Here is a 12,708-nt window from a genome sequence, read left to right on the forward strand (position 1 = left end):
CCATGGCTCACGGGCCCAGCCGCTCCGCGGCATGTGGGATCTTCCCGGACCGGGGCACGATCCCGTGTCGCCTGCATCGGCAGGCGGACTCTCAACCACTGCGCCACCAGGGAAGCCCAGTGTCATGATTTTTAGTGTTCTAAATTAAAGAAAACTATTTTTTGGAACAGCTCATTCACCTTTCCTTGGTTCCCTTTATTATTTCTGTTATTTTCCCCTCCTTATTCACCCTTCTTTCTTATGTCAGTTCAGTAGTTAGGATCTGGTTGTGGAACTTTCTGTCACTTTCACACTTAAAGCTTTTTTGGATTTTTTTGTCTCTCTTTTTTCATCTAAGGTCAGAAAAAAGAAATTAAAACCTCAAATGTTATTCCTGGGTCTAGAGCCCCTATTCCTGGGTCTAGAGCCCCCAGTCATTTCGTAGCTGGCCAGGTGAAAGTTGGTGGTATTTTGTATATTTAATAACGTCCTTAAAATTGTTTTTCTCTCTCTGAAGTAGATTTCAATATTCGTTATTGTGGAAGAAAATACTTCGCCTGAAACAGAGGAGCAGAGACTTGACTTGTCAGACGGTGACTTCCAGACTTTCCCTTCTCTAGTGATCAGGTTAGAGATTTTATTTAAAAGTAATGTTCTTCATCACACCCTCACTGTAGGTTAAGGAAAACCAGTATTCATTGCTGCTTGTATATTTACTACATCTTATTAACTCAACAGTGATCCACAATTTTATCTAGTTGGTTGGGGCTTCAGTAACACACTTTTGCCTAGAGAGGTCAGTATAGGTTTAGATAATGATTTGAACCTAAATATTGGAAAAATTTTGCCTTTTTAGGTTGATTAAAATACTCTTTTCATTTTAAAAATAGAGTTTAAAAGATCACTTTGAAATGGTGGTATATGTATAAAATGCTAGAGTTACACAGGAGGGTACAGTAGAGAGCTCATTTCCACCCCCAGCCACCCGTTTCCGCTCTTCTGAGACACTTTTGTCAGTTTCTCGTGTATTCTTCCAGAGATAGTTTACGGATACACAAGTATCTTATATAGATGAACATTTAAAAAAATCAAATTTTGTCATCTCAGGTACACTAATTTTCATTTTGTTTTTCTCATTTAGTATAGTTTTATAATTCTGATTGTCTTCATAGGGACTTCTCAGGATCATTTTTGGAATTCTAGAGTCTGGGAGAAGATATGTTTGTCATTTATTATTATTATTCCTTTTGCAGCCTAATTTTATCCAGTTTCTAGCTTCTATTTAGGATTATCATAAAGAAGGGACCAGTTTGCTGCAGTGATTCTCCCCCAGTGTCCCACTTGCTTTTTTTCCAGTGGCAAATAAGTTTGGGAGTTGGTGGTGAAAAGTTAAGATGGAAACAATGATAAAATGTGCTCCTTAATATATAGGAAAAGTAGTTACTGCAGAATAGCACATATCAATTATTTGCATTTATGGAATGAAGAAAAGGAACAGAAAAATACCAAAAAAAAAAAAATTAAAAATACTTTATATTCAGCCATGCTGTGGCCACACTAAGTCAAGTCTCCAGTACCTTTTGAATTCATCTTGGGATCTGGAGGGGGGAATTCTACACCCTGAACAACTGAGTGTTTAGCTTGGCCATTTGAGGGTCGTAAAATTTTCAGCCCCTTTAGAGGGAAGACTGTATGAACCCAAAGATCCATTTTATGCTGCTTTTGGATCTCTTTATAGTGGGAGATGGCAGAGTTGGAAGATTGAGTTTCAGGTCCAGGGCCTTCAAAGCACTCAAAACCAACAGCCAGAAATAAGATCACTGAGAAGAACAGACATGTTATTAGAATTTAGAAGCCAAAACCTGGGTTCATCTTGACTCTACCATGTATTAACACTGAGGTTTTGGGCAAACCACAGCTGGGTAGAAATAATATTAATGGTGGAAAGTGAAAACTGGAAAAATGTACAAGTTCTTGGAACATCACAAGATGAGTCTTGGCGCTGTGCTGGGTTACAAATGACTTATAGCTGTGTAGAGATGTTAACCTCTTCAGCCTTTAGTGTGGCTGGAGGCCCCCCACTCCCATCCCTCGGTTGTATATGGATGTGGGCAGCCTGGTCCTTTTACCCTAGAGTACCTAGAAATATTTTCTGTGTGTTTCAATGTGTACTTTTAATGTATGCTTTACAGGTGTGCTGTGATATTAAAATTATTGTGAAGCACTGAACTACTGAACTAGACGATTGGGATGTAGTGTAGCACAGTTCATAACACAAACTTATAAATCATACAGGTTCTAATCCTGATTTTTACCTCTTTATCGATTACTTAATGTCTCTAAATCCCTCTAAGCCTCAATTTCCCAAGATGTAAAATGGTATCAATCTCATAGATTTATTGGGAGAATTAAATGAGATGACATATTCATAGATTATAGTGAGTGCTCAATAAGTGTTATTCATTATTATTAGTCACAATTTTGGTAGAAATAATGAAGCATGCTGATATTGTGTAGAACATTTGTGAGTAGATAGCTACAGATAAACTATGGATATAGAGTGAATATGCTAGATTCTTATTACTAGCTTCTCTGGGGACCTCTGCTGATTACTAAATATTTCTGAGCCATGAGTAGAAATTGCGAGAATCCAGTACATTCAGAAATTTATTAGACTAGAAGATCTAGGTAAAGGGAAGATATACATTATAGTGATGTTAATAAAGGGGGTTCTCTATGCATAGGGATGTCTGAATTAGGTGGGAGAATTTATAGGTTACTTGTGTTTTAAGTATTTAGGAGAACCTTGTGAAATGAGGTTATCCGTCCGAAGAATACTCTCACTGTTTAACTCCCAGGACTGTCCACACCCTACTGCCACTACTCTGCTACTATTTATACTTCTGGCTGTTAAAAACATGTCTTGTTTTAATAAGAGGCACCAAATGGGGTTGCTTATGCTAAGCCCCAAGTCACTAAACCAAGACAACTTAATTACAGTGTTAGGTCTCCCAGAAATGGAATCTTAAACCAGTTAATCAGGAATTGCCTGATCAGCACTAGCTGGGTCATCTGCCTGATAGACTCCAGTAGTCCCTTAAAGGAAAGTAACCTTGTATGACCAACCTGCTTTTTTTTTTTTTTTCCTAGTATTACTTCCTTGTTCCTGCTCCCTTCTGCCTGTAAAAGTCTTTAATTTTGTATAGCTCCTTGGAGCTCCTGTCTGTCTGGTAGATTGGATGCTGCCCAATTCGTGAATTGTTGAATAAAGCCAATAAGATCCTCAAAATTTACTCAGTTGAATTTTTTTTTAATTTATTTTTTTTTGGTTGCGTTGGGTCTTTGTCGCTGCACGCGTGCTTTCTCTAGTTGTGGCGAGCGGAGGCTACTCTTTGTTGCGGTGTGCGGGCTTCTCACTGCGGTGGCTTCTCTTGTTGCCGAGCACAGGCTCTAGGCGCACGGGCTCAGTAGTTGTGGCACGCAGGCTCTAGAGCACAGGCTCAGTAGTTGTGGTGCACGGGCTTAGTTGCTCCGTGGCATGTGGGATCTTCCCGGACCAGGGCTCGAACCCGTGTCCCCTGCATTAGCAGGCGGGCTCTTAACCACTGTGCCACCAGGGAAGTCCCTGAATTTTGTTTTTTAACAAATCACTACCACTATCATTTCTACCTACTTACAAGTGCCTACCTCATGTTGCACATGGTTCTAGGCACTTAAAACACTAAGGATTGTTGCTGATCTTTAAAACAGCAACTTTTATTATCCTCCAGCATGTAATTGGCACTGTTGAGTAGAGTTGTAGTCAAGAAGGCAGAAAATGTAGTTCAAGTGTCCCAGGCAAAGAGACCCTGAACCCAAGAAGACAGGGAGAGGAGAAAGTTTAAAATCATGTTCGATCAGCACTGTATAGCACAGGGAACTATATTCAGTATCCTGTGATAAACCATAATGGTAAAGAATATGAAAAAGAATATATATAAGTTTAACTGAATCACTTTGCTGTGCAACAGAAATTAACAGAACATTGTAAATCAACTAGGCTTCAATAAAATTTTAAAAATCATGTTCAGAGTCATAGTAGTTCATTTCTTTTTTCTAACAGAGGCATAAAGAAAAGTGTAGCTTCTGAGCTGAATGATGACAACCTTGCAGAGTAAAGAAGGTGAGTCAAGAGTCACTCTCCTCTTCTTTCTCAGCTCTTGGTCATCTGGACACCTTTCCTCCCAAAGGGAAGCTCAATTCACATGTATTTCATGTCCACTTTGTTAAATTTACTACTTTTCTAGACACTTTGAGTGAAATATATTTGACTTAGAAGCAGTCTTATTCAAGAAATGTATGAACTCGTAGGGAGAGAAGAGACATTTAGATATTTAAAACATAAATTTGAATGTGGTAAATGCCACAGGACAGGTACAAAGTATTATGGAAGCTCAGAAGAAAGATACATTACTTATACTTGGGAGGATCAGTACAATTTTCATTGCATCGTTGGTAGATTTTGACTAGGTTTTTAAAAATTTCTCTAATTTCCCCTAAAATTTTGTGCAAAGTTAAAACAAGCAAATTAAAAAAAATTTCACATTTGAATAATTCAGTTTCCTGCATACTTATATTTATCACCTTTGACTTACTCAGTGGTTCTTAAACCTGGTAGTGCATCAGAATCATCTAGATAGCCTTGTAAAATTACAGATTCTGGGGCCTCACTTCAAACTACTTCATCAGAATCTTAGGGCAGGGATGAGAGAGTGGGGGGCTAGGAGGGTTGGGGAAGGAAGGCCTAGGAATCTAAATTTGTTAAATAATAATTTATTTTTTCATATTATAATATTTCATAATATAAATAATAATATTATTATTAATATTTCATATCCAGATAATTCTGATATGGTCAATCAATGGCAGTGTTTGGCAATTTCTGTGTTAGGTTCTATATTTCATAAATTCCATTTGATGATCAAATTTCTTTCAGAATGCAGGAAGGGACCAAAGAAAACCTTTGCCCCACCTGCACAAAAACTGCATAGCCTGATGCCCTATAACCTTAACTCATCGAAGGAGGAGATCCTGGGGATCAGTTCCCCAGAGGCAGAGACCAGGCCAAGCCTGCTAAAGGCCAGGTTAGAGAAGAAGAAGGAGAAAACAACCAAAGAGAATGGTACAGGCAGTGGCCAGGAGATAAAAGGAAAGGCTCAAGACAACAAGAAAGCAGAGAAGAAAGAAAAGGTAAAAATCACAATGATGGGCTCTAGTGGGACAGTTTCTCCTAGTCACCCAGCCTGGGCAAACAGGATCTTTTCATTTCAGAAGACATTTAAATCTAACATAAATTTGAATGTGGTAAATCCCACAGGGAAAATTCATCCTGTAGTTTCAGTTTTTGATTTCTTTTTGGGGCTTCTATTTTCTTCCCTAAGAGGTAAAAAGTGTTTTGATGAAAGCGTTTAGCAGGACATACTGGGCAGGGAGGGGCTGAGGTGGGATGGAGGTGAGAGTAGAAGTTGACAGAAATTTTATAAACTTTTTCCTTTTCTTTGACTCCTTTACTCCCAGGAGATCTGGGATAGAATTTATGGAATCCTTAGGTTGACTTTATGCTCTCAGTCTTGTGAACTTACTGCCTCATCTAAAGGAGGCTTCCTTGACTAGTCACAGAGGAGGACTGGGGAAAGATGAGCAGTTTTTTTCCCCTACCCTTCTCTCTGCAGGGAAAATCAACTCTTACCAATGCAGAATTTGAGGAGATTGTCCAGATTGTGCTACAGAAGTCCCTTCAGGAGTGCTTGGGTATGGCTTATAGTGAGAGAAAAAGAGTTTTAGTTTGGCAAAGAAATTGTTATCTGAGGGGTAGAGTAAGTTGATAGCTTCTCTCCTTCCCTCCATCTTTCTAAGTAAGGAAATATTAGATGAGACTTTGAAATGAAATATTTTAAAATACTTCATCTTCTATCAACAGGACTATAGCTAAACCACCTTAGACAGAGGGTACAGACTTTTTGAAAAGTAGATTACATTGACTTCAGAATATAAAAATAGTCTCATCTAGATTTTTAAAATGTAATTTAAATTTATTTCTATGTTTGCAATCTTCATAGAAAAGATAAATTATTTTTCCCAGATTTGAAGAACTTAGTCTCCATCTACCCTTGTATATTTCTGTTTCTAATACTGCTTTAACATATGCTCAGGAATTTGATTTTAGAATAAGGAACTCTGTAGCATAGGTCGTGAGGCCTTCTCCATAAGGTCATGAGGCTAAGGACAGTGGTTTGACATTTGCAGCTATTCTTAGGTATACTTCCATTCGTAGAGAAAGTTTGAGGAATAAATGATATAAAACATGGTACATAAAATTTCTGTTACGTACACAAAATAAAATTAACATTACCTGGCTATCCTAGAATAGGCAAATCAATCTGGAAAGGCTTGCAGAAGGATATCGATTTGTAGTTTTTCCTGAGAATTAAAAAACTTGAAAGTTGGAACTTCCCTGGTAGCACAGTAGTTGAGACTCCACGCTCCCAATGTAGGGGGCCTGGGTTTGATCCCTGGTTGGGGAACTAGATCCCACATGCATGCCGCAACTAAGAGTTCGCATGCCGCAACTAAGGAGCCCATATGCCACAACTAAGGAGCCGGTGAGCTGCAACTAAGTAGACTGTGAGCCACAGCTGAGGACCCCGCCTGCTGTAACAGACCTGGCACAACCAAATAAATAAATAAATAAATATTAAAAAGAAAAAACAAACTTGAAAGTGCTATGGTGTGGCAAAAGTCCAAAGGTAAGCTCTTCCAGGCAACTGATGGGAGATATTTTAATGAAAGTTTACAGTTTGGAAATAATGGAGTAGTTGTTTTCTTTAATTCCTTCTCATGCTTATAGTATTTTGTTTTGGGAGGGATGGAATCTAGCCTTGATTTTGCAGAGACTTCCTGTGCCCAGCCTACAAGATGTACCCATTTAGACAAGGAACCAGGAATTGCTTCTTCTACTACTGATAATAATAATGCTGATGGGTAAGTTTATCCCAGTGAGGCGAGTTGATCACAGGGTAGACTTAATATTGATAAATGGTTATCCATCTATCTCTCTATCTAGTCATTTTTCATATCTCTATAGCTTTCTCTCATCTCAGGAAAGATACTTGAGTTGAGTTGGGGAAAATAGGCCAGTAGATGGATAAAATGACCTCAGGAGGCCATAGAGAGCTTACAATTCTTCTGTCCTCCTAACTTTAATCCTTGGGTTTTTTCAAAAGAGGGGTACTACACATTGCCCCTTTATACCTTTTAATTAAAAATCTTATTTGCAGAGAGAGGGTAGTGGTACCGCATATTCTAGAGATTTCAGCCTCTCAGGAAGGTGGAGTAATCCCTGAGATAAAGACATCTAAGCCAGGCCAGCCAGATCCTGCACCCTCTGAGAAGAAATTCAATAAACTCTCCTTAAGCAAAAGAAAGAAGGCCGCTCGTAAGTATAGTCAGATACACTTTGACACCTGGCTCAAGTACTTACTCCATGAAATTAGGGAATTGGACAGTGGGCATACTGATAATTTTCAGCCCAAGACTTGAAACTGTTGAGCTATGATTCTTCTTCCTTCTTTAACTGGCCTTTACTATCTACAAAGATTCTCTTCTTCATCTCCCTACCCTACAATGTTTTCTTTTATCTTCCCAGAAGATGAGAAAATGGAGAAAGCCCAAAGTGGACATGAGCACAGGCAGAAAGACCAACTGAAGAAAACAGTTCAGGATCATTCTCAGATCAGGGACCAACAAAAAGGAGAGGGAAGTGGTTTTGGTGAGTTCAGCCATGGTTTGAAAAACCTCCTTGGGCTTGAAAATTGGAGGTGGAGGAGAGAGGTAAGGGTTGGGATGTTAGAGGAAATTCTGCAAAGACTATAATTTATCCCTCACAGCTGCTTGTTAGAGGATATGGTGCTGAGGAAGAGAGAGAACTATTTCATTCGTTCAGTTATTCAGTCATATAATCCACAGGTGTTTGGTGCTTGCTAAGTTCTAGGCATTTTAGGAGGTACTGAGTAAATGCAGAGGAAACAAATATAAGCCTGTCGCGTGAGAGAGAAGCTTGTGAGGAAGGCCAACAAGAAAGCTAATGAGGTGGATAGACCTGGAGTCTGTCATACGGAGTGAAGTAAGTCAGAAGGAGAAAAACAAATACCGTATGCTAACACATATATATGGAATCTAAGAAAAAAAAAGTCATTGAAGAGATTAGTGGTAGGACGGGAATAAAACACAGACCTACTAGAGCATGGAGTGCTTTGTGACCACCTAGAGGGGTGGGATAGGGAGGGTGGGAGGGAGGGAGACGCAAGAGGGAAGAGATATGGGGACATATGTATATGTATAACTGATTCACTTTGTTGTAAAGCAGAAACTAACACACCATTGTAAAACAGTTATACTCCAATAAAGATGTTAAAAAAAAAAAAAGAAAGCTACAAATTGAGAGTAGTCCTGGAAAAGTTTCCAAGAAAAAGATATCACTTGAGCCAGATCTTGAAGTATAATTTAGTCAGACGAACTAAGGTGGGAATGGGGGTCAGAGTGATAATTATTGGCAGAGTAATGGAGGAGGGCTAATGTTTGTAGCTTTTGGGTATTTTGCGGGGTAGGAGGTTGTAGGGATGGGGGAGATAAGGCTAGAGGCAAGTAAGCGCCAGATCTTAAAGGACCTTACAAGTCAGGCTAAGGAAGTTGGATTTTATTTTAAAAGTAAAGAGGAACCATTGACATTAAGTAGGCAAAACTTGATAAGATTTGCATTTTAGAAAGCTTGCTCTGGCACTAGCATGGAAGATGGATTGGCAGGAGAAAGACTAGACCCGTAGAAATAATTATCCAGGCAAGGAAGACAGACAATAGCAGTGAAGAGGAAGAGACAAAATTGAGATCTTTAGGATGCAAGATCAATATGATATGATTGCTGCTGGATATGAGAGCTGAGGAAGAGTGAGGCCTCTAGGATGGTCCTGTTTTCCGGTATGAGTGACTGAGTGGATGAAGAATCATGATCTGAAGTGGAAAATATAGAAGAAAGAGCAAGTTGAAGATGATAGATTGAGCTTTGCTTGAGTTAGGGGGTCTGTGATGAGATTTAGAGCTCAAGAAAGGGGTCTGGGCTCTCGGAGATACAGATTCTGGAGTCATATGCATCCATAGGAATAGATGAAATTTTCCAAGAAGAGGGTGTTGAGTGAAAAGGGAACATTGGATAAAAACCCTGGGGGAACATAATGTTTAGGATTGAGCAGAGGAAGAGCTACCCAGGGAGAAAGCTAAGAAGAACTAAGAGAAAGCTCGGAAAGGTAGGAGGAAAACTAGGAGAGTGTGGTATCACAGATTCCAGGGGAGGAGAGAATGTCAAGAAAGAGGGAGTGTTTAGCCATGTTAAATGCTACTACAGAGATAACAAAAAGAGTAAAGATTTGAAAATCAACAGATATCACAATCAGGAAATCATTAGGGTTGATTAGAGCAACCTTAGCGGTTGGTGAGGGTGAATGGCAGGTTATTGTTAGTTGAAGAATAGGTACTTTTTTCAGTTAGTTTGGATGTGAAAACTAGGAGGGGAAAAAATAGTAAATAAAGGGGAGTGGGTATAAAGTAGATGGAAGATTTTTCTTTTTTTTTTTTTTTTAGCTTTCTTTTAAAAGAAAGACACTTGACCTCTTTATTGTCAGCATATTTATATGGTGAGGGAAAATTGTTTATAGAGAGGGCGAGATTAAAGAAGAGAATGAGAAGACAACCAGAGGATTTATTTTGAGTCAGAAAGGACACAGCCTTTCAGATTGGATGGAGGGAAATAAGGATGCATATAGATTTATTTATTCTTTTAATAATAGTTTTTAATGCCTTATATTATATGCCAGGCATTGTGCTGAGTACTAGAAATATATTAGTGAACAAAATAGATAATCCTTGCTGTCATAGAATTTACAGTTTTAGTGTGCTAGATAGATAACAAACAAATACATTGTGTGAAATAACCTTGGTAATATTGGGAAATTTCAGTATGATAAATAAAATAGATCATACAATATATTAATATGTTTAAAATTTTGAAAATAAGTAGACTTAATCTGGGGGAAAACAGGCTTGCACCAAAAAAGAAAAAAACACAAAAACCAAAAACCAGAACCCGAAGATTAAGGAACAGTGGACTAAACAGTCAGCTGGTATCTAATAGGCATGCGTATATATATATATATATATATATATATATATATATATATATAAAATTTGGATTATAGAAGAATGATATGGTTTGTACATACTTGAAAGAAAACTCTAGGAAGACTATGCAGGTACGAAACAAGGTAGTCTGGGGCAGTAAACCACTCCTCGTGTTGTAATGACATGGCAATCAGTATAAAGAGCTGGAGGTATAAGTCTAATTTGGGCAGTCGGGTGGTCTGGGTAGTAGTGTTCCATCTCCTGTAACTCAGTATTAAGGCGAGGAATAGATTTTAGACTGGGAGATGGAAGTTCACTCCTTTGGCAGTGCTCGTGAGTTGAATTGTGGTTGTAGTGACTGTGTAAGCCTCTTCCTATTAATGAACCACTCTTCCTGTTTTTCACAGTTGCCAAGGAGAGGCGGGTGCTCCTGGAGCAGGAAGTAGAAAGGGAGTATCCAGTAAATAAAATTTGCATTAAGTTCTGTGAAGGGAAGGAAAAGAATGTCATGAGAGGAAATGGTGGAGACCTAATTAAGATTGGGTCAGCTAGAGAAAGTATTTTGTAAGGAAATAACATTTAAGCTGAAACCTGGCGCAAGACTAGAAGTTAGCCAAGTGAAGCGTAGGAGAAAGTTTTAGGTAAGGTAAAGATTGTCTTACTCCAGGTACTAAAAGAAAGCTGGTATAATTGGGATTCAGAGAGCAAGGGAAGCAAGGCTGGAAAGTGGCTCTGGATAAATGTAAGGAGGTAGGCAGTGGCTAGATCAAAGACCATGTTACAAAGTGAGAATTTTATCTTAAGTGTAGTGGGAAGCCCTTGGTGGGTTTTAACCAGGGAAGTGACATCATCAAATTGATGTTTTAAAAGGATCCCTTTGGTGATTAATTGGAGAATGGAGTATGGGGAGACAAGAGTAGACCAGCTAGGAAGTTAGTGCTAGGATTAGATGTTTTGGTGGCTTGGATTAGGATGATGAAGGAGACAAGAAGTGAATGGTTTTAAGATATGTTTTAGAGGTAAAATTATTAGAACTTGGTAATGAGCTGGATATTGGGAGGTGAGAGAGAGGAGAGGGTTTGTCAAAGATGATTGGCTTCTGGCTTGAGCAGTTCTGTGAAAGGAAGTGGGAAAAACAGTTCTGTAGGATAAGATCAAGCATTTGGGTTTGGGCCCATTAGGTTTGAGATCGTTGTGAGACATCCAGATAGAGATATCAAAGAGCAAGATGGCTATAGGAACCGGGAGCTCAGAACAGAGGCTGTTAGCGTACTTCTGTGTGTTGTCAGGTGTGAAAATGGATTTCAAAGCTGAGGGAATGGATGACCCTCAGGAGAAAGTGCAGCATGGGGAGTGAAGACCCATGATTAGGCTTTGGAACTCCAACTCAGAGATTTAGAGATTGGACAGAGAGCAAGGAGAACTCAGTAAAGGAGACTGAGGAGGGAGTTTCCAGAAAGATGGGATGGGGAAATGGGAGAATGAGGGATCACAGAACCCAAGGAAGCTAGTGTTTCAAGAATGAGCGGTCAACTGAAATGCTCTTGACCTGTATCTATGACATCAGCCTTCATTATCACAGAGCCACATCGTGAGCTTCAAACACTGTTTTCAAACACCTCTTCTCTTCTTTCTAAGCTGCTTGAAAGGAAACTTTAAGGAACTGTATGTCTTTAAAAACTGTCATTGGAAAGTTCATCCTAAACCATAAATATCTCGTTTTATAGCATTAGGATGATTTTCCCCCACTCATTTCCTCATTAATATTCATTATTTTTATAACCACCATTTATTTGATTGATCTCTGTTCACTTTTATGGTCCCTGGCCCTTTCCCCCACTCTTTTTTTCTAGTCTTGCCAGGTCACCTCTGTAAACATCCAAAACTATCATTGGAAACTGTCTTTTCAGACTAATATATCATTCTCAACCAGTACTTTATTCTTCAAGATAAAGTAATTGAGAAGGTGATCCATAATATGAGATATTGTGAAGGGACCCAATTGTAAGCCAACGCTTTTCTGAGGGATGATTTTGGTGGGATGGAGGGCATCCCTTAGGTTTCGGCATTCAAGGTAAAATTTGACAGTGGGAGAGTGAACTTACTAGAGAAGATATTGGTTGATATTGTTAGCTGTGAATATATAGTATACCTAGGTGGCTGGTCAGTGATTTTTCTCTAGCAATGCTCAGTCAAATGAGTATGTGCACAGAAAAAGGAGAGTGGGTTCATTCAGAATTGTGTTTGCTAGCTGGGTGGGAGGAAGGACAGAGGGAAAGGGAGTTGTTGATGTCTGCAAGAGAATCTAAGGAAATCAAACCTGCGTAAGTACAGAGTGAAGAAAAACAATTAATCTTAATTGCTACTAGATTGAGAGAAAGGTAGGGGCCAGTGGATTGGAGATCTAGATAACGTGAAAGTTGCCACAGGGGTCTTGGAGCAAGTAAGGTGGAAGGATGGGGCATTTTTATCAGAGAGGGGTTTAGATAAGTGGTTCAGGGGAGTGGGCGATCCCTGCAG

The 12,708-nt window shown here is 39.1% G+C and overlaps 1 protein-coding gene across 1 annotated transcript in view; it reads left to right on the forward strand.

Moving 5' to 3' along the window:
• LOC114485546 (zinc finger CW-type PWWP domain protein 1-like) overlaps positions 1 to 7,848 on the forward strand; it is a gene marked incomplete at its 3' end in the record, with an annotated part of 11,811 nt that extends 3,963 nt beyond the window's left edge. The window contains exons 2-8 of the mRNA XM_028487168.1: positions 500 to 606; positions 4,082 to 4,141; positions 4,955 to 5,208; positions 5,691 to 5,769; positions 6,909 to 6,999; positions 7,296 to 7,453; positions 7,664 to 7,848. Coding sequence (XP_028342969.1) covers positions 4,114 to 4,141; positions 4,955 to 5,208; positions 5,691 to 5,769; positions 6,909 to 6,999; positions 7,296 to 7,453; positions 7,664 to 7,848 — 795 coding nt within the window. The remainder of the gene's footprint in view (positions 1 to 499; positions 607 to 4,081; positions 4,142 to 4,954; positions 5,209 to 5,690; positions 5,770 to 6,908; positions 7,000 to 7,295; positions 7,454 to 7,663) is intronic.
• Between the last annotated feature and the right edge of the window lie 4,860 nt (positions 7,849 to 12,708).

This window comes from Physeter macrocephalus, unplaced genomic scaffold, assembly GCF_002837175.3.
Source record: "Physeter macrocephalus isolate SW-GA unplaced genomic scaffold, ASM283717v5 random_1125, whole genome shotgun sequence".
Taxonomy (NCBI): domain Eukaryota; kingdom Metazoa; phylum Chordata; class Mammalia; order Artiodactyla; family Physeteridae; genus Physeter; species Physeter macrocephalus.